General features: G+C 39.3%; 1 protein-coding gene across 1 annotated transcript; it reads left to right on the forward strand.

Moving 5' to 3' along the window:
- The first annotated feature begins 1211 nt into the window (after window positions 1–1211).
- On the forward strand, window positions 1212–11220 carry LOC133985963 (NLR family CARD domain-containing protein 3-like). The gene is made up of 10 exons (XM_062425720.1): window positions 1212–1318; window positions 2467–2574; window positions 2708–2786; window positions 2978–3206; window positions 3457–5239; window positions 5338–5511; window positions 5602–5775; window positions 7349–7522; window positions 8460–8506; window positions 10652–11220. Exons 1-10 carry the CDS (start codon window positions 1230–1232, stop codon window positions 11218–11220), a joined length of 3426 nt encoding a protein of 1141 aa, XP_062281704.1. The 5' UTR covers window positions 1212–1229.
- The last annotated feature ends 10207 nt before the right edge of the window (window positions 11221–21427 follow it).

Raw genomic sequence — 21427 nt, forward strand, 5'->3', positions numbered from 1 at the left:
ACAGAGACTCAGAAAAGATTTCACTTTTTCTTTCCACAGCGACGTCAGACGGACTTTTTTGTTGTGTACGGCCATGAATAAGTAAGTTACAAAGTCTTTTAAGTTTGTTATGGTCTGTGATAGTGAGTGCAATAAAGGAGTTAATTGGTGTTTCTTCCATCCGAAATATCATTGTTAAGAGCTAGCTGCTGGATTGTGTTAATTGATGATAGTTAATGAGAGTTATAGCTAGTTAAGTGTTGTACATTGTATTTGCTATTTTATGTGTTAATATGAATGTACACTGTAAACCTGGTGACTGTTATTGAGCATTTATTCATTGTTGCCTATTTGATCTTTTACACTAATGTTAATAGCTTTCAGTTCTGATGTTAGCTGTTATATATGCATAATTATGTCTTGTATTGATGTTTATGTCAGATTGTAATTATTAATCAATCTGCATTGTTGTTTTCTGTTGTTTGCTGCCACACCTGATCAGTCACATTCTTCCACACAAGTATTAATCGTGACATAAATGCGTGTGAAACAGGTTTTGGAAAGTTACGCCCATCTGATTTGATTACAGTGTGAATCGGAGGGAGACGCACCTCAAGGACGAGGTAAGCAGTGTATTAATAAAGATATGATGAATATGATGTAAAGTGAGGAATGTATTTAACCCTGTAGAAAGCAGAGAATGTATGTTTTTAAAGTGTTACTGAGCAGTTAGCTCAACATGTGTGAACTCTGTCACACTATTACTAATAATAATGTACATTGATGTTAATATTACTACTGTACTGCCCATTGTTCCACTATGACAGCACTATGTAAACCTTCACTGACTGTTAATACTATAAAATGAGTTATATGAGTATGAACATGTAATATACAGTATGTACCTGATATAATATAAAGATTAGACTCATCTTTTGGATCATTTTCAAATGGTACAGCACCCTGCCCAACAACTGAAACTGGCTGTTAAAGGGGTTGGGTACGATGACATTCATTCATTAGTGTTGTTTTTGTAAAACTGTTTCTTGAAGTCAGTAATTGTGTGTTTGATTCATTTAATTGGCTGAATCAAAGCAGTGAAAGTCTTTAAATAGTTTGTTAATTTGGCTCCATCTGGTGGTGGAATGAATAATGACAGGATGTTAGACAGCAGTGCAGACCTGTGTGATGTGCAGCTGGTTGTAATGAATGAGCATGTTGTTGTGTTTGTGTGAAGGTGTTTCTCTGCTATGGATCAGTGTGAGGACAGAGAGGAGGGAGTCCCTCCCTCTAAAAGCTCTCTGTGTGGGGAACATGACAGCCAGACCAAAGCTCAGAGGTGAGATGAGGATCTCTAACTGTCCATCACTGTTCTCCACTCACATCACTCCACCATCATTATTCACACTCACTGTCACATCTGACACTCAACTACTGAATAATAAGTCACAATAACTCAGAATGAACTACTAACTTTGTGAGTTAACAAAGAGCTCAACCACTGATTAGTCAACTAATCAACTAAGATGAGACAGCATCTTTCATCAGATGAGAGTTTGATGAATAGGAGAACGTTTCTCATCCACTGTCATCTTACTGATTTAATTCTGCTTCTAAAACTTCAGCTGCTGACAGTCTGCTCAAAATTCATCTTTTTAAACTCTTTGATTTGTTCATTGTTTGTTTGTATCAGGATGCAGCAGCAGAGAGCAGACTCTCCTGAACCCAGCTGTGTGTCCATGAAAAGTGACGTGTCTATGAAGCCTCCTTTTGTGTTTAAAGATGGACAACCTGCTGATGGAAGGTAAGAATTTAAAAATGGTTGGTTGGCTGTTTGGGCTGAATAAACCTCCTGTGTTATGCAGGACGGAGCACTATAGTGCTCAAAAAACAACAAACAGGCTTACAGACCATAAAGGGAAAGCAGTTCAAATAAGGTTGAAACCAGCAGGAACAGGTAACAAGAGGAACAGGAACAGACAGGAACAGCATCACAATCTAGTGTCTAGAATGAAAGAAAATGACTGAGAGCAGTATATGTAGTGAGGAGCTGATGAGGGAATTACACAGTGGCAGCAGGTGAGCAGGTGGGTTTGAAACTGAAGGCAGGGACAGAAACAGACAGGACAACACAAACAGAGCTTAAACAGGAATCATGACAGTCGCCCCTCAAGGGACAGCTCCCAAATGTTCCTCCAGGCTGGTCAGGAGGGAGAAAACAAAGAGGAGAAAGAAGGCAGGACAGATGGACAGGACCACTCTGGAGGCTGAAAGAGCTGCTCAGGACAGAAACTTTGGAGACCAAGGTGTCAACAAAACCACGTAGAAAGGAGTCCAAGAGACAGGAGGACCTTAGCAAGGATGGCTGAAGTTTTGGGAGCTGGCTGGGTGTCTGTGGTGGCACTGGGCAGCAGAGACTCAGTGAAGCTGGGCAGCAGTTCTTTGGTGTTAACTACATGCTTTTTTTCACTTCTTTATTCATATCAGGATACAGAAGAAAGCAGACTCTCCTGAACCCAGCTGTGTGTCCATGAAGAGTGACCGGTCTATGGGTCATCCTATTGAGTTTAAAGATGGACAACCTTTTGATGGAAGGTAAGAATTTGACATCCAGTAATCAGAGCAGCATTTACAGGAGTTCATTTAGTCATCATGACAGAACATCTTTAATAAGCTGAGTGCAGATTTGAGTCATTAAATGTCCTTAAACGTGATGTTTTGTCCACAGAGTTCAACAGCAGAGCTCAGAGGTTCCCAGTGATCAGTCTGCACAGCAGCATCAAACACAGCTGGACTCCATATTTATGGTGTGTACATGTACAAACACATCTTTTACTATTAACTCCATCAACCACAGATGAAATACTAAAGTAGCATTCAGGTCCTAACAGTGTCCATGCTGCTCTGTTTAGACCAGCAGGCCTTCAGACTGACACATGAATCACATGTTGTGTTCTACCAGTTTAAATGAAATGTTCACTTTATCTTTCTGTTCCAGCTGCTGGAGGAGAACATTGTCACTTTTGTTAAGAACGAGCTGAAGAGAGTCCACAGGGGTCTGAGCCAAGGTTACCCAGAATGCTTAGAGAGTCAGAGTGAGGATGAGGAGGTGTTGGATGGTGAGGAGGAAGAGCAGAGGAGGAGCAGCAGAGACGCATTTCTGAAGATCACACTGCACTTCCTGAGGAGAATGAAGCAGGATGAGCTGGCTGAGCGTCTGCAGAGCAGTAAGAGGATTTTAACAGATTTAACATGATGGAGAGGAAATGGAGGGAACATGGGAGAGGTTTATATTTCAAACTCTGCTGTAAATATGCTGCACACATCTGCATCAGATCAGAGGCTGTTTGTCCTCCACTGATGAGCTGAATAAATCTGATGGAGGAGGAAAAACAACACAGACACACTTACATGTTCAGATTTCTAGACTTTCTGTGGGATCCACTCACTGATTTCATTTGTTGTTTCTTCATTCAGGAGCTCGTGCTGCAGAGTGTCGACGTAAACTCAAGTCTAACCTGCAGGAGAAGTTCCAGTGTGTGTTTGAGGGGATCGCTAAAGCAGGAAACCCAACCCTTCTGAATCAGATCTACACACCGCTCTACATCACAGAGGGAGGGACTGCAGAGGTCAATGATGAACATGAGGTCAGACAGATTGAAACAGCATCCAGGAAACCAGACAGACCAGAAACAACAATCAGACATGAAGACATCTTTAAAGCCTCACCTGGAAGAGATGAACCAATCAGAACAGTGATGACAAAGGGAGTGGCTGGCATTGGGAAAACAGTCTTAACACAGAAGTTCACTCTGGACTGGGCTGAAGACAAAGCCAACCAGGACATACACTTCACATTTCCATTCACTTTCAGAGAGCTGAATGTGCTGAAAGAGAAAAAGTACAGCTTGGTGGAACTTGTTCATCACTTCTTTACTGAAACCAAAGAAGCAGGAATCTGCAGGTTTGAAGAGTTCCAGGTTGTGTTCATCTTTGACGGTCTGGATGAGTGTCGACTTCCTCTGGACTTCCACAACAATGAGATCCTGACTGATGTTACAGAGTCCACCTCAGTGGATGTGCTGCTGACAAACCTCATCAGGGGGAAACTGCTTCCCTCTGCTCGCCTCTGGATAACCACACGACCTGCAGCAGCCAATCAGATCCCTCCTGAGTGTGTCGGCATGGTGACAGAGGTCAGAGGGTTCACTGACCCACAGAAGGAGGAGTACTTCAGGAAGAGATTCAGAGATGAGGAGCAGGCCAGCACCATCATCTCCCACATCAAGACATCACGAAGCCTCCACATCATGTGCCACATCCCAGTCTTCTGCTGGATCACTGCTACAGTTCTGGAGGATGTGTTGAAAAGCAGAGTGGGAGGAGCGCTGCCCAAGACCCTTACTGAGATGTACATCCACTTCCTGGTGGTTCAGTCCAAACTGAAGAACGTCAAGTATGATGGAGGAGCTGAGACAGATCCACACTGGAGTCCAGAGAGCAAGAAGATGATTGAGTCTCTGGGAAAACTGGCTTTTGAGCAGCTGCAGAAAGGCAACCTGATCTTCTATGAATCAGACCTGACAGAGTGTGGCATCGATATCAGAGCAGCCTCAGTGTACTCAGGAGTGTTCACACAGGTTTTTAAAGAGGAGAGAGGGCTGTACCAGGACAAGGTGTTCTGCTTCATCCATCTGAGTGTTCAGGAGTTTCTGGCTGCTCTTCATGTCCATCTGACAATCATCAAGTCTGGAGTCAATCTGCTGGCAGAACAACAAACATCATCCTCATCATCAGCACGTTTCTACCAGAGTGCTGTGGACGAGGCCTTAAAGAGTCCAAAAGGACACCTGGACTTGTTCCTGCGCTTCCTCCTGGGTCTTTCACTGCAGACCAATCAGACTCTCCTACGAGGCCTGCTGATATTGACAGGAAGTAGCTCACAGACCAATCAGAAAACAGTCGAATACATAAAGAAAAAGATCAGTGAGAATCTGTCTGCAGAGAGAAGCATCAATCTGTTCCACTGTCTGAATGAACTGAATGATCGTTCTCTAGTGGAGGAGATCCAACAGTACCTAGATCCTAGATCAGGATGTCTCTCCAGATATAAACTGTCTCCTGCTCAGTGGTCAGTACTGGTCTTCATCTTACTGTCATCAGAAAAAGATCTGGATGTGTTTGACCTGAAGAAATACTCTGCTTCAGAGGAGGCTCTTCTGAGGCTGCTGCCAGTGGTCAAAGCCTCCAACAAAGCTCTGTAAGTACTCTGAACTATCCAGATTAATGTGGTTTAATCTTTGCTCAATGAAGAAAACAAATGTTTGCAATTCTTTTGTTCTGCTGATTCTTCTTCAGGCTGAGTGGCTGTAACCTCTCAGAGAGAAGCTGTGTAGCTCTGTCCTCAGTTCTCAGCTCCCAGTCCTCTAGTCTGAGAGATCTGGACCTGAGTAACAACAACCTGCAGGATTCAGGAGTGAAGCAGCTTTCTGCTGGACTGGAGAGTCCACACTGTGGACTGGAAACTCTCAGGTCAGTATTCAACTGTCTGTAAAAGTTTACCCACTAAGCTTTTATTGTCTTTATATATTGAATCTGTGAATTATAAAAATTCTCCTCCAGGTTGAGTATTTGTATCCTCTCAGAGAGAAGCTGTGCGGTTCTGTCCTCAGTTCTTAGCTCCCAGTCTTCTAGTCTGAGAGATCTGGACCTGAGTAACAACAACCTGAAGGATTCAGGAGTGAAGCAGCTTTCTGCTGGACTAGAGAGTCCACACTGTGGACTGGAAACTCTCAGGTCAGTTTTATTACTTTGTATATAAAGTAATATTCTCTGAGTTTCTAGTTTACATGAAGAGTTTATGATACCAAAAAGATTTTTTGTACAGTTTGAGCTGAGGTGATGTAACATCAAGTAAGTAAAATTCCTTCCACACCAACATGTGAGTCAGGATATATGTTTTTGTCATTTAATCTTCAATGAAGACTCAATGGGCCAGATGTAAATCTGTTTTTCGGGAGGTGGAATTTAGGAGTGAGCCACGTCGGATTCAACAAACACTCGTATCACAAGGAAACAGTCGAAATGACATTTGTAACAATTATGAATCCCACCTGTTCTAAATGAACACACGTTCCATGAGAATAATAATTAACATGAATGATGCCCCCAAATACCATATAAGACGACCAGCAGGTTGTATAGAAGCTCCATTCATGGAAATGACACTAAAGATTAAGAAGAAGAACTTTACGAGCTCTCAGTCTGAGGTCCCGCTCTCAGAAATAGATCAACAGAAAAACAGATTATTATTTTAGTGTTAGTGGAATTAAAGGTCCATAGAAATTCAAAGAATGAGGAATAATGACCCATGCTGTGAACACTGTCTCAGCTGTTACACTGTCACAGAAATAAAAACAAAAGTGATTTAACATGAATTAGATTCCAAAAACATTTCACCAGAAGGGGGCGTACACGAGAATGCTTTTTATTGATTACAGCTCGGCATTCAATACCATCGTCCCCAAACTGCTTGGCCCGGGTGTCAGTGGCACTCTGTGTGGATTAAAGACTTTCTTTCCAAACGCCCACAGACAGTCAGACTTGGCACACTTCTCTCTCCCAGTCTGACCCTCAGCACTGGGGAACCACAGGGTTGTGTTCTGTGTCCCATGCTTTATTAACTCTACACATCTGACTGTACTCCCACATCCCACAACCAACTCCTCTGTCCTGGTTAAAAAGGCTCAACAGCAGCTCTACTTCTTACAGACTCTGAAAAAGAACAACTTGTCTGCAGAGCTGCCCAGAACCTTTTACCACCGTTTCATAGAAAGTGTTCAAACATACTGTCTAACAGCTGGACTCTGAACTGTACAGAGGCAGACCGGAAAAGTCTCCAGAGAGATAAAAACCTTAATCATTGGACTCACCCGGCCCTCTCTGGAGGACGTCTTCAGGACCTGCTGACTCTGCAGAGCTAACAACATCCTGAAGGATGCAACCCACCCCTGTTCTCCCTGTTACCTTTTGGGAGGCGCTACAGAGCACTCAAAGCTTGTACCTCTAGACTGAAGGACAACTTTTATCCAAGATCCATCAACCATGAACTGAAGAAACGCTGCCCCACCACTGTGTCATGAACTATACTGAGAATAATTTTACTACAACCTAACTCAAAGTGCAATATTGTTTATATACTTGTGCAACACTGCTTTCAAGCTGCTTTTAATGCTTTTAAAAATATATATAAATTTATTAATGTATGTTTATATTCTCTTTTTTATATTTAGGCACGGTAGGGCAAATTTCACTGTACCTCTTGGTAACTTTATTACAATGCCAATAAAGTTTATTCTATTCTATTCAGTCTGTCAGGATGTCTGATCACAGAGGAAGGCTGTGCTTCTCTGGCCTCAGCTCTGAGCTCCAACCCCTCCCATCTGAGAGAGCTGGACCTGAGCTACAATCATCCAGGAGACTCAGGAGAGAAGCTACTGTCTGCTGGACTGAAGGATCCACACTGGAGACTGGACACTCTCAGGTATGGACAGACAGATGGTTACTCTCAGGTATGGACAGACAGATGGTTACTCTCAGGTATGGACAGACAGGTGGACACTCTCAGGTATGGGCAGACAGGTGGACACTCTCAGGTATCGACAGACAGGTGGACACTCTCAGGTATGGACAGACAGATGGACACTCTCAGGTATCGACAGACAGGTGGACACTTTCAGGTATGGACAGACAGGTGGACACTCTCAGGTATGGACAGACAGGTGGACACTCTCAGGTATGGACAGACAGGTGGACACTCAGGTACAGACAGGTGGACACTCTCAGGTATGGACAGACAGGTGGACACTCTCAGGTATGGACAGACAGGTGGACACTCTCAGGTATGGACAGACAGGTGGACACTCAGGTACAGACAGGTGGACACGCTCAGGTATGGACGGACATGTGGACACACAGGTTTGGATAGACAGGCGGACACTCAGATACAGACAGATGGACAGACACTCCACAGGCAGCAGCAATCTAGTTATTCCTCGCACAAAAACTAAGGAAGGGGAGGCAGCTTTTTGTGTTTATGACCCACACAGGTGGAACACCCTGCCTGAAATAGTCAGTGGCGCCACATCAGTGGCCACTTTTAAAAGCAAGTGAAAAACTTTTCTTTTTATGACAGTGTTTGGTTAGGTGTGTGTGTGTGTATAGGTGTGTGCACATGTGTGTTTGTGTGTGTTTGATTGGACTTGTTTATCTTGTTTTACACTTGCACTGTGTTGTTATTTATTTTATTATGATTGTTTGCTGTTAAGCACATTGAGTTTACCTTGTGTATAAAATGCGCTTTATAAATAACATTTGACTTGACTTGACACTCTGACTAACTGAGGGACTCTGGTTCATGTTTAATGGTGGATATGAGTGAAGGTGTATGAAGCTGATTGTGTCTTTGTCTCTTCCTCCAGGATGGACCATGGTGGACCGCAGACACTGAAACCTGGTCTGAGGAAGTGTGAGTGTGTTTGATTCATGAGAACTTTGAGAAAAACTGGATGAATAGAATAGAATAGAATATCCTTTATTGTCATTGTACAACAGGTGTCACAATGAGATTGGTACGGGGTCTCTTCCCGTGGTGCAATAAAAGTCCAAATAAAAGTCCAAATAAAAGTCCAAATAAAAATAAAGAAGTCTAAATAAATGTAACTATTATACATAAGAACAATGAAATACTTCAAAAGCAATTTACACACACACACACACACACACACACACACACACACACACACACACACACACACACACACACACACACATACACAGTCACAGTCTATTGCACATATTGCACTTATGCCTATGTAACCTGAGGTAGGTGTTGAATACAGTACTTTATACAAGGTGCTGAGTAGAGGTGCTGGGGGTGGGGGTGGGTGGTTAACTATTCAGGAGCCTGATGGCCCAGGTATAGAAAGTGTTTTTGAGCCGGTTTGTGCGTGTCTTCAGGACCCTGTATCTTCTGCCAGAGGGCAGAAGTTTGAAGAGGCCTTGGCCAGGGTGAGATGGGTCAGATAGGATCTTCCTTGCCCTGTTTAGCCCCCGAGCGTCTGCAATGTCCTCCAGGGAGGGCAGGGGGCAGCCAATGATTTTGTGTGCCGTCTTGATGACCCCCTGCAGGGCTTTTCTGTCCTTGGCTGTGCAGCCGGCATACCACACCGTGATGCAGTACGCCAGCACGCTTTCTATTGTGGAGCGATAGAAGGTCTGCAGCAGCTTTGCCTCCAGGTGGCATTTTTTCAGAAGTCTTAAAAAGTGCAGTCTCTGCTGAGCCTTGCCCACAACCGCTGAGGTGTTGGTGTGCCATGTTAGGTCGTCAGCCACATGCACACCGAGAAACCTGAAAGAAGAGACTCTCTCCACACAGACACTGTCTATCTGTAGTGGGGTGGGGTCCACTCTCTTCCTCCTCCAGTCCATCACCATCTCCTTGTTTTTTTTATTAGTGTTCAGCAACAGGTTGTTTGCTGAACACCAGGCTACGAGCCTCTGGACCTCCTCCCTGTATGCTGTTTCGTCGCCGTCAGAGATGAGACCCACCACTGTAGTGTCGTCTGTGAACTTGACGATGATGTTAGAGTGGTGGGAGGAGACACAGTCACGTGTGTATAAACCATACAGGAAGGGGCTCAGCACACAGCCCTGAGGGGGGAAATATGTAAAAGAAGTGAAAAAAGTACAAAATGATGGAAAATGTGTTTTGTCAGAAATGGGCGTGGCCTAAACTGACATTTATCTTGAACCAATGAATCCATGAAACAGAAATTTCCTTCTGTTCGTCACAGTTCAGGAGTTAAAAGAGAAATGTTTTATAAATGTCCACATGGTGGCGCTATCTGCTCCAAAATGTGCCTCGTGTCTCTCCTGCAGATAAAGTTCATTCATTCATACTGATGTGCAAAGACCTTCACTTTATACCAAACACATGAAAAAAACTTGAATATTGTAGTGGCCAAAAACCTCCAGATGAGTCTGTCCTTTAACTCCTGTCCTATTTATGTTTTACCAAGGTGGAGTGAGCAGTGTGTCTGACGCGCAGTCACAAAAGATCCAGTGAACAGTGTTGTTCTCAGATGAATGTATTGTAAAAAACATGAAAAAAACAAAAATGTAAAGCAAAATATGACGTTTCTTATGAGTCCATTGATCTGATGATGCTGCGGTCAATTACAGTATCACTGCTTCCGGCTGCCAATCCCCCGTATTAAATCAGCCTTCAAAACTTAAAGGTTAAGCCCCGCCCTCACCACCTGAGGAGGGAGGAGGGCACACTCTTACTGCTACAAATAAAATTCATTGTTTTTAATCAATAATTCATCCTAAATAATCAATATATCCTGTAAACAGAAATAAACTAAATAACCTTAAATGCGGCTCCTACAAATATGACTGAATATCACAGTCATGTTGACTGTTCATGACTCTGTTAAAGGTCCACTTACTCTGTATGTCCAAATCTTTCAGTCACATCTCATGGTCTTCCTCAGTTGTCATGGAGATGGTTTAAGTTTGAATGGTTTCATTTCAGTGATTGTCTGTAAAGTTGTTCATAAATCAACAGATGATAAACTGCAGCTGTATTGTGTCTCGTTCTCTCCATCAGATGCCTGTGAACTGGAACTGGATCCAAACACAATGAACAGAAACCTCAAACTGTCTGATAACAACAGGAAGGTGACATGTGTGGAGGAGTATCAATCATATCCTGATCATCCAGACAGATTTGATCACTGGCCTCAGCTGCTGTGTAGAAATGATCTGACTGGTCGCTGTTACTGGGAGGTTGAGTGGAGAAGAAGAGTCTCTATGTCAGTGAGTTACAGAAGAATCAGAAGGAAAGGAGGCAGTGAAGACTGTTGGTTTGGATATAATGATCAGTCCTGGAGTCTGAGCTGCTCTGATGGTGGTTACTCTGTCTGTCACAATAAGAGAGTAACACCCATCTTCTTCTCCTCCTCCTCCTCCTCCTCCTCCTCCTCCTCCTCCTCTGTCTCTAACAGAGTAGCAGTTTATGTAGACTGTCCTGCTGGCACTCTGTCCTTCTACAGAGTCTCCTCTGACACACTGATCCACCTCCACACCTTCAACACCACATTCACTGAACCTCTGTATGCTGGGTTTGGGTTCTGGTCTCTCAGTCCTGGTGCTTCAGTGTCTCTGTGTCCTCTGTAGCAGGGAGAGTCTCTCTGTGTCCTCTGTAGGAGGGAGAGTCTCTCTGTGTCTCTGTAGGAGGGAGAGTCTCTCTGTGTCTCTGTAGGAGGGAGAGTCTCTCTGTGTCCTCTGTAGGAGGGATAGTCTCTCAGACAGAAACTCTGCTGACTGAAGATCAGCTGCTGAAATCAAACATCACACACACTCTGCACTGTGAAGCAGATCTGTCTCAGACTCAAACACTCAGTTATTTTTCCTTCTACATGATTCATTGATTAGTGTCAGTTGACTCTGCTGTTGTTACTGTCAGGATCCAATGAGCAGCATGCAGCTCTATTCATGTTTCAATCTAATAACATCTGTCACTGTGTTTTTGTGCTTCTCACATGTATTTTATCTCTGCATCATCAATAAAAACTACTGATGGTATTATTGTTGAACGCATCCTCACTTTACTGACACAAAAAGCAGTGTGTAGTCGGCTCACATTTCAGATGTCTATGAGTTGTTAACAGCTCCACCAAATACTGATTTTTCCCTCTAAACTTCTCACATGCTTTCATTTCAATAAATGTTCAAATGATCCAATATTTCAGCAAAAATCAAACATTATTGGGGCTTGTGAATTCATGCATAAACTTTGGAAAGACATTAGATTTTTTATTGTTAACAATGTTTTCTCTGACTTTATTCTTTACTACAGAAATGTTATATTTGGTTGTTATGATCACAGTAATAAGGACAATAATGCATTTTTCCTCATCAGTCTGATCTTACTTCTTGCCAAACTTCACATTCAAAACCATGTCAGCTGTCATCAGGTAACAGCATTCAGCCTCACGATGAAGAGCATTCACAACATTGAACATTTTCCTCATGTTTAATCAGCCGTAAGTTTTATTTTACTCTGAAGTTTCTCTTAATGGTATTAAACCCAATTATTCCCACTGTACCTGTTTGTTGAAATTTCACAATAAAACACTGTTTTCGCTATGCTGTTTTTGTTCCTTATGTTATTTTCAGGGGGCTTTAGAGGGGTGGGCTTTAATTTTGTTTTATTTTATTCATTTGTTGGTTGTTAACAGTTGTTGTGGTCGGTAACTCCAAATATCATCTCTTATCATTCATGAAATCTGGAAATATTCTACTTGAATTTTGACTTTATGGTCAAAACCAAGTCAAAATATCTAAATGTTATTCTGACTTTGACCTTTTACCAGACTAATTCCTTTATAGGTTAGTTAATCATTATCATCCATCTACTTCCTGATGTCTTACTCTATCTCAGCTACACATTAGGTTACATTTCACTGCAGCAAAGTGGAGAATCGCTACGTGAACCAAACTCACAAACAGCAGCTGACTTTACTGCAGTCAGTTGTCCATGTCTGTCTGACAGACTGTCATCAATCAACCTCTGAAATTACATTTGGTGCTGGACTCAGAATCCTAATCCAGCCTATCATTTATACAATAATGTTTCTGTCTTCTTCTGTAAAATCAAAAAAATCCACTATTGAACTTCTGATTTAAATGCTTCAATGGCGCCACCTGCTGGACAAGTGAGTTAAAAGCAGTTTGTGTGTGAAGGAGTGAGAGTTTCTGTTTCCTTATTTCATCTTTAAATCTCTACCAGTGTTTGCAAGAAAGGAATAATCCAAATTTACTTCTTTTAAGATTTAGTGGTTGAGTTTCCCTTTTTTTTAATCGAGCAGTGGATTAAATGAAACACCTGCTTAACAAACACAACAACGCCTCACCTCTCTGTGGTGTTAGCTTCAATGACTTCATCTCTCCATGAAAGAAAGAAAGAAAGAAAGAAAGAAGACATCAGGTGAGTCAGATACACTTTCTCTCTGATGGTTAAACATCTCTGTGTCTGCTGAACAAAGCAGCAGAGATCAAATAATGAGCTTCAGGTAGTTTTAATTGAGTTTAATTGACTTCAGTCAGTTGTTGATGTTGTTGTGTGATTTGTGTATCAGTGTGCAGGTCTGACTGCTGCTTAGTGACACTTTCTTCATTTTTAAGCTGAGCTGTTGGTTATATTGAGTCATGAGTTTAAAGACTGTGTAAAGTGAATTCAGACATTTTCTTCTAAACACATTAAATAGGTCATAAATGTATTTGTAAAAAAGACTTCACAAACTGTGTTTCAAGATTTCTGTGTCTGGATTAAATGGGCGGGTCTGAAAATTGGCATAAACTGCTGCTGTAGGTATGTAGGTAAAACATTCAGCGCACACTACTACTACAGTCTACAGTTAGCCAGTTAGCTGAGTTAGCCGCCAAGCTAGCAGCTGAGCTAGCCGCCGAGTTAGCCGCCAAGCTAGCAGCTGAGCTAGCCGCCGGGCTAGCGGCTGAGCTAGCAGCAGGAAGCTGTCAGACGTAGCTCCATGTTTCTGGTAGAGGTGGTGAGTTTGATTGACAGGTGACACTTGGTAGGGGGCGGGGCTTCAGCGAACTCGGCGGGCACGAGAGCAGAGAAAGAGGCTGAGTTTTACACAACTTTGAAGCCTTATTTCATATATTTAGCGATGTTTTTAATCATTCAAATTTGGTACGGTGGTTAACAACACACTTTTCTGTGGTATGTCAAACTCAGAAGACATATTTATTCTTACTTTGCACGGACTTTAAACTATCTATTATTTAGAGTTTTTACATGCTAACATTAACCAGAACAGTGTTAACATGTCAGCTTTTGTAGGTTATTGTTTGGTATGTGGTGCATTTAGATAAAGGATTGTAAGTCATGTATTTGTTACATCCATTAATATACTTTTAGTGTTCAGCACTGATCTGTATCAGATTATAAACTCTGTGGTACTTTATATATTTCTGTACACTAATAAAAGACACAGTAAAAACAGTTGGTAGTATTTGAGTAGTAGTTTAAAATGTTAGGCTCATGGATGGAAGACATGGTTGTTATCCAACATCAATATTAGACAAAAAAGGTCAGTTTTTATGTCAGGAAGGGACTTTGACACTGGATTACTCTAAAAGTACTCAGTAAAAATAGTTAATCATATTTGTGTATGTAGTTTGGTTGAGTCCTCAACTAAAAAGGATCTTTTAAGTCTTAAGTCTTCTGATTTGTGCATTAAAATGATCCTTGATTTGAGATAATTCAGGTTAAAATGATGCCTCTGAAGTTATGATTATTCATTACAACTACACACCTACAGCTCCCAGTACAACCTGTGTGTAAAATAAACTGGTGGGACTGGAATCGGATGGTTCTTGTTTCAGTTATTAGACTTTAAAGATGATCTGCTGCAGGCGGCTGTTTGATTTATTCTCATTGTTGCTTCCTAACTCTGCACCTTCGTCTCATCTGCCTCATATTAACCTATTACATCATATTTTATGTCAATTTAAAGGTTTATCTTTTTTGTAAAATGTTAACATTATTTGTAGTTAGGGCCCAACTAATAATGATTTTTGTTATTGATCATACTGTTGATCATTTTATCTATAATTGACTAATTGTTTGTTCCATAAAATGGTAAAAAAAATGCTTCTTAAAGTCCAACCTGATGTCATCATATGTCTCAAAGATCGATAATTTGATTAGTTGATTAGTTGATTAGTTGATTGGTTGATTAGTTGACACACAATAAAGTGATGATCTTTGATTTGTAGACTTGAGCTTTTGGAAAACAGTGATCAACATTTTTCTCCATTTTTCTGACATGTTATAGACCAAACAACTAATTAATGAATTGTGATGATGGAGATTAGCAGATTAATTATGATGAAAATAATCATAAATTGCAGTTTATTCAGTTTAATGTCACAGAGGACTAAAATACTAGAAACTAGAAAATATTCATTTAAGAAGCTGGAATCAGAGAATTTGGACATTTTTATTATTTAAAAAAAAAATCAAAAAATTAATAATGATAGATAGATTGTACTACTAAAACAAATATATGTATATGCATGTAATAAATAATGATAAAATACCAATAAAGGTGCTCTGCAGTATCTAAAAGCGCAGTTTTTATCTAATAAAACACACAGATATTCTCACTTATTTCACTTATTTTGCAGCTTGATTCAGATTTGAAGGATACATTTGCCTCAGCAGGTTTATAATATATATAATATATTATTTACAGGTTATTCTGCAGTGGTTTTACTGGTCAGGCCCATTTGAGATTAAACTAAAATGAGTTTGACACTCCTGCTCTACAGTGATCAAGGCTGAGATCTATCAGCTGATCAGCTCTCAGGTTAATCAATCAGGTTAATCAATCAGTTTATTCAGTTTACGGTCACAGAAGACTAAAATGAAACCAGATAATATTTAAGACATTTAAGAAGCTGAATCAGAGAATTTGGATAATTTTATTCTTTAAAAAAGACTCAAAATGATTACATGATCATGAAAATAGTTGGCGATCAATATGATAATCAATAGTTGACTTGTAAAATTTAAATATCTTTGACTTTGAAATTATGAATCAACTTAAAGATATGCTCTGAGCATCATCCTGCTGCAGTTTCTCCAGTGTTTTCTGCTTTTTCTTCTTTATTTGATTATAAACTGAATATAATAAATACTTAACCTTTGACTGTTATAGTTAAATTATTATTTTTAATCAGTATTCATTAATAATTCTTAGTTGCAGCTCAAATCTAAACACAGCAGCAGCAGTAGTAATGATGATGATAATGTGGTTGAAGGTGTAATACGCTGATGTGTCCACTAGAGGGCGATCTCATCCTTCAGTTCATTTACTGTAGAGGTGAAGTTGAGACATATGTATTGTTAGTGGTTAAGTTTTATGATTTGAATCTCCATAAATTTGATATATTTATTAATGCTAATAAAATAATCTATGTATATATTTTTAAAAAGCACACATAGGTCTGAAATTACAAATAAATGATTATTATTATGATGTTATCTTTTTAAAAATAACATTCTTATGATGTTATAGGGAGAATATTTGACTTAGATCCTTCATAGAAAATATACTTTGATAAGTTGAAATCTCTTTTGGCAGTAACGTTTTAAGCTGATAATAAATAAATAAATAATAAAAAAATAAATTAAGATAAAAAAAGATTATGAATAATAAAGACAAGTAATAAATGATGAAAATGTGACTTAAAAACAATAAATAGTTTTTAAAAACTGGAAAATAGATCATGACAAATAAAATGGATAAGAGATAGTAAACATTTTAAAACATTATACATGTATATTGATAGTTGATAGTATATAAATGTGTATATTATAGTTTTAATGGTTGATAGTATATAAATGTGTATATTATAGTTTTAATGGTTGATAGTATATAAATGTGTATATTATAGTTTTAATGGTTGATAATATAAATGTGTATATTATAGTTTTAATAGTATATATATATAATAATAGCTGCAGTAGTCATTGTGAGATATTAAACAGACTCTCAGTAACGAGGCAGCTGTTGAGCGTCTGGGGGAAAGTTAACAGCGTTTTATTTTAGGATATTTCGTGTCTCGGGGCATCTCGGGGGTTAAATGCCCCTCGGATGGTGGAAGTGGGTTTGCGACCCCTCACAGCAGGAGGTCTGCAGGCTTCAGGATCCTCTGAGCCAACACGCTTTGATTCCAGATCTCACTAGATAAAAAGACGGATTTGTTTGGATTTTCACTTTTTTTTTTTTTCTTCTTTCTGCCGTGTGTGTGTGTGTGTGTGTGTGTGTGTGTGTGTGTGTGTGTCTGTGTGTGTGTGTGTGTGTGTGTGTGTGGGTATTCCTCATGTTGTGGGGACTTCTGATCATGCGTCACTGTTGGGGGAAAAGCAATTTTAGGGTGAAGTTTGCAGTGAAATCTTGGTTTATGGTTAAGTTGAGGTGATGTTGAGTCTCTAGGAAATGAATGTAAGTCAGTGTAAAGTCTTCTGAAGTGTTTAACTTGTTGCTGGACTATAGATTGATCACATTTTTATGCTCGGCAAGGCAGAGAACGTGCACTCAGTTTGGCTACAAGTGTTCATGGTTTCAAAGATAGAGCTTCAACTTTCACTGTTAGTGTTTAAACATTGAGAAGAGACTGTAACATAACAAGGTTTATTCTTTATGCACTTTATTAGGTTGTGTGTTTTTTATAACAGGTTTTCATGCTTATATTGAGCTGAATTTCACATCGGGATCAATAAAGTGACTATCTATCTATCTATCTATCTATCTATCTATCTATCTATCTATCTATCTATCTATCTATCTATCTATCTATCTATCTATCTATCTATCTACCTAGCATTGACTGTGATGGAGATGGTTTATAACCACTATAAGTAAACCATATTGCCTCATATTATGTCTTATAGTATCTTATTTAGTTTATTATTATCTTATCCTAATGTACCTTATCTTATAGTATCTTATCTTATCGTATCTTATCGTATCGTATCGTATCGTATCACATAGTATCTTATCTTCTGGTATCTTATAGTATCTTATCATATGTTATGGCATCTGATCTTATCGTAACGTACTCTATCCTATGGTGTCATAGTGTATCTTCTTGTATCTCATGGTATCTTAGTTTCTCATATCTTATTGTATCTTATCTTATCGTAACGTACTCTATCTTATGGTGTCATAGTGTATCTTCTTGTATCTTCTTGTATCTTATCTTTTGATATCTAATTTATAGGTTGAGCGTAGATGGAATATTTTTGGGCGCTGGACTGTCGTCATGTTGTGCTACAGCATCATTTGCCTCAGGACTTTAATTTTTATCATATCTTATGGTATCTTATCTTATCGTATCGTGTCTCGTGTCTCGTGTCTCGTGTCTCGTGTCTCGTGTCTCGTGTCTCGTGTCTTGTCTCGTGTCTCGTATCGTACCGTATCGTCTCGTCTCTTATCTTATGGACCCCATTGTATCTTATCGTATCTCATCTTATCTTTTTCGTATCTCATCGCATCTTATTGACAGTCTCCTGTCTCGTCACACCTGATGCTCATATCAGAGCTGGGTCATGACAATCGCATCGTATCTTATCTCATGATATCGTATCGCATCGTATCTCATCGTATCTCATCGTATCTCATGATATCTTCTCTCCTTATGATTTATAGATTAAACAATGAATTGACTGAATCAAGAAAACAATTGAATCAAAACTGAACATAATAATAGTTGCAGCCTGATTTATATCTCTGAGTTAGATTCAGTAAAAAAGTTCAACCCTTTATTTCTATCAATAAGCACATTTATATTAAAGTCTGCTGCTGTCAGGCTCATTTGTTGGTTAAATGTTTCCTGATGCTTTTAATGTGATACTGTATATACATAACAGAGCCGACCATCTGGACTCGCTTCATTTAATTTAAATTAACTGTAAAATCTCAAAACTGGAGGAGAAAAACATACGTTTGACAGCATGTTTGTACAAATGTGACAAATCCTGAAACAAGCTGGTTTGTGTTGGAAACTGCTGATAGGAACACATCTGTGGAAGATTTGTGCATTTATTTAAAGAAGACTTTATGACTCAATAATTGGAATATAGGTCTGGTGATTTTCTTTATTTTTCTTCATGTTTGGATCCGAACCAACAATGAACTGATCTACTAACTAAGTATTGTGTGTGTGTGTGTGTGTGTGTATCAGAGCTGATATATCTTATTATTATATCCCTTGTTGTCTAGGAACTATTAAAAACACGTCAGTCATGTTGCTTCACCTCCATGAACGCACACACACACACACACACACACACACTGCAGTTTATTTATACACACCGTCCCGCTGCCAGAAACACTCACCAGAGCACCGACTGTGGATTCATCCGCCGCTGAAAGTAGTCCCCAACAAAGTCACTGTTTCCTGCTGTTTGACTGTTTGTTAGAAACTACAGTGACCGGCTGTTTCAGGGAATCATTGACTGCTTTTTAAACAGGGAACTACTACTAATATTAGTGAGCTGTTTTTAATAGGATCCAATGAGCCTGAAGCTGAGAAACACAGATATGAGGAGGACTTTACGCAGGGTTTATTATCAATAAGAAGAGTATAAGACACAGACCAGTGTGGACTAGAGCAGGGCGATATGGACAGAATCAAATATCATCATATTTTTGACCAAACAGCTCGATATCAATATTGTGACAGTATTGTAGGGGTGACTATTGGTGCTTTCAGAAAATAATGAATGAGATATTTGATAAATAATCATCAGTGATGTGGATATAATGAATAAGTGGATAAAGGCAGATAATAGAACAGTCTGTTAAACTCAGAAAATGACATTTTTACTGTAATGCAGCCTTTAAAAGCAGGAAAAGAACAACACTTATCCCATATAATGATATTATGATAGTCAAAAAATCTAAGAAGAAATCTACAAAATATCACGATATCGATATAATATTGATTATAATCTAATAACTAATAATCACTGGCTTCAAATCTGACCCAGTTTGGTTCAAATAGCACCAACTCAAAGACAGTTTAAAGACAGTTTTAGTGTTATTCTGTATTTTACTGTTGGTTATTTACCCAAACTAAAGATTCATATAATCTACTCTGCTCTCTTTAAACTGACATGTCACACTTTGTTATTGATTGTTAATAATTTGTGTATCTGCATGTCGTTTTCTACAAGAACCAACAAAGTCACAGTTTCCTCCTGTTTGACTGTTTGTTAGAAACTACAGTGACCAAATGTTTCAGGGAATCACTGAATATTATGAGTATATATTTATATGTAACTCACAGCTTAGAGACACTGGGGAAGGCAGTAGAAAGGGCTACAGGTGTTAAGCTACCAGCCGTTATGAACAATCCCAAACGCCTTCTGTACAACACCTTCAAAATGCAGGAGAGCAATGCTGGCAGCAGGAAGCTCATCTCACTACGCTCTAAGACTGGTTCAGGTTCAGAAGGTCCTTTGTACCTGCAGACATCAGACTTTACAATAAAATCATTAGATAGTCACAGGGGCCACTGCAATACTGGTCAATACTGGTCAATACTAGACAATACTGGTCAATACTGGACAATACTGGACAATACTAGACAATACTGGTCAATACTGGACAATACTAGACAATACTAGACAATACCGGACAATACCGGACAATACTGGTCAATACTGGTCAATATCGGGCAATACTAGACAATACTGGACAATACTAGACAATACTAGACAATACCGGACAATACCGGACAATACTGGTCAATACTGGTCAATATCGGGCAATACTAGACACTACTGGACAATACTGGACAATACTGGACAATACTAGACAATACTGGACAATACTGGAAAATACTGGACAATATCGGGCAATACTAGACAATACTGGACAATACTAGATGATACTGGACTATGTACCTTCATTTCAAAGTCTATTCTATTTGATCTATCTATCCATCTATCCATCTATCTATCTATCTATCTATCCATCTATCTCTCTATCTATCTATCCATCTATCCATCTATCTATCTATCCATCTATCCATCTATCTATCTATCTATCTATCCATCTATCCATCTATCCATCTATCCATCTATCCATCTATCTATCCATCTATCCATCTATCTATCTATCTATCCATCTATCTATCTATCTATCTATCTATCCATCTATCCATCTATCCATCTATCCATCTATCCATCTATCCATCTATCCATCTATCCATCTATCCATCTATCCATCTATCCATCTATCCATCTATCTATCATTTGGTTTATTGTCAAAAGTATAGAATACAGACCAGTATGGACACTAAGAATCACTGGCTTCAAATCTTCAAATAGCACCAACACAATACTGTTAATGTTGTTTTGAGACAGTTTTAGTGTTATTTTGTATTTTACTGTTGGTTATTTACCCAAACTAAAGCTTCATATAATCTACTCTGCTCTCCTTAAACTGACCTGTGACACTTTATTATTGATTATTAATCATTTGTCGTTTTCTACAAGAACCAAAAGATCTGTGACAGTTTTTAAAGCTCATTCTGTGTAACACCGGATCACAATAACACTGGTGTATTGGTGATATATTGATCCAGATGTATGGGTCCAATTATAATTCAGTGATTTTTTTAGTGTGTAAACCAACTTGACTCAAACTTCAAATCAAAAGGCACCACAGGATATCTGGATATCATGTTCAGAGGTGACAGAAGTCAACTGAACAAATCTTTTTCTGTTTTTTGAGGTTTATTTATGAAAAGCAAACAAGAAACCCATCATCACTAACCTGAG

Source organism: Scomber scombrus, chromosome 9, assembly GCF_963691925.1.
Source record: "Scomber scombrus chromosome 9, fScoSco1.1, whole genome shotgun sequence".
Classification (NCBI taxonomy): domain Eukaryota; kingdom Metazoa; phylum Chordata; class Actinopteri; order Scombriformes; family Scombridae; genus Scomber; species Scomber scombrus.

What these genes read in the sequence shown, in the direction of transcription:
- LOC133985963 (XM_062425720.1), top strand. Translation starts at nt 1,230, where the DNA reads ATGGATCAGTGTGAGGACAGAGAGGAGGGAGTCCCTCCCTCTAAAAGC. An exon ending in AGCCAGACCAAAGCTCAGAG is followed by an intron (nt 1,319 to 2,466) that starts GTGAGATGAGGA and finishes TATTCATATCAG; the next exon opens with GATACAGAAGAAAGCAGACT. An exon ending in GAAACCTGGTCTGAGGAAGT is followed by an intron (nt 8,507 to 10,651) that starts GTGAGTGTGTTT and finishes TCTCTCCATCAG; the next exon opens with ATGCCTGTGAACTGGAACTG.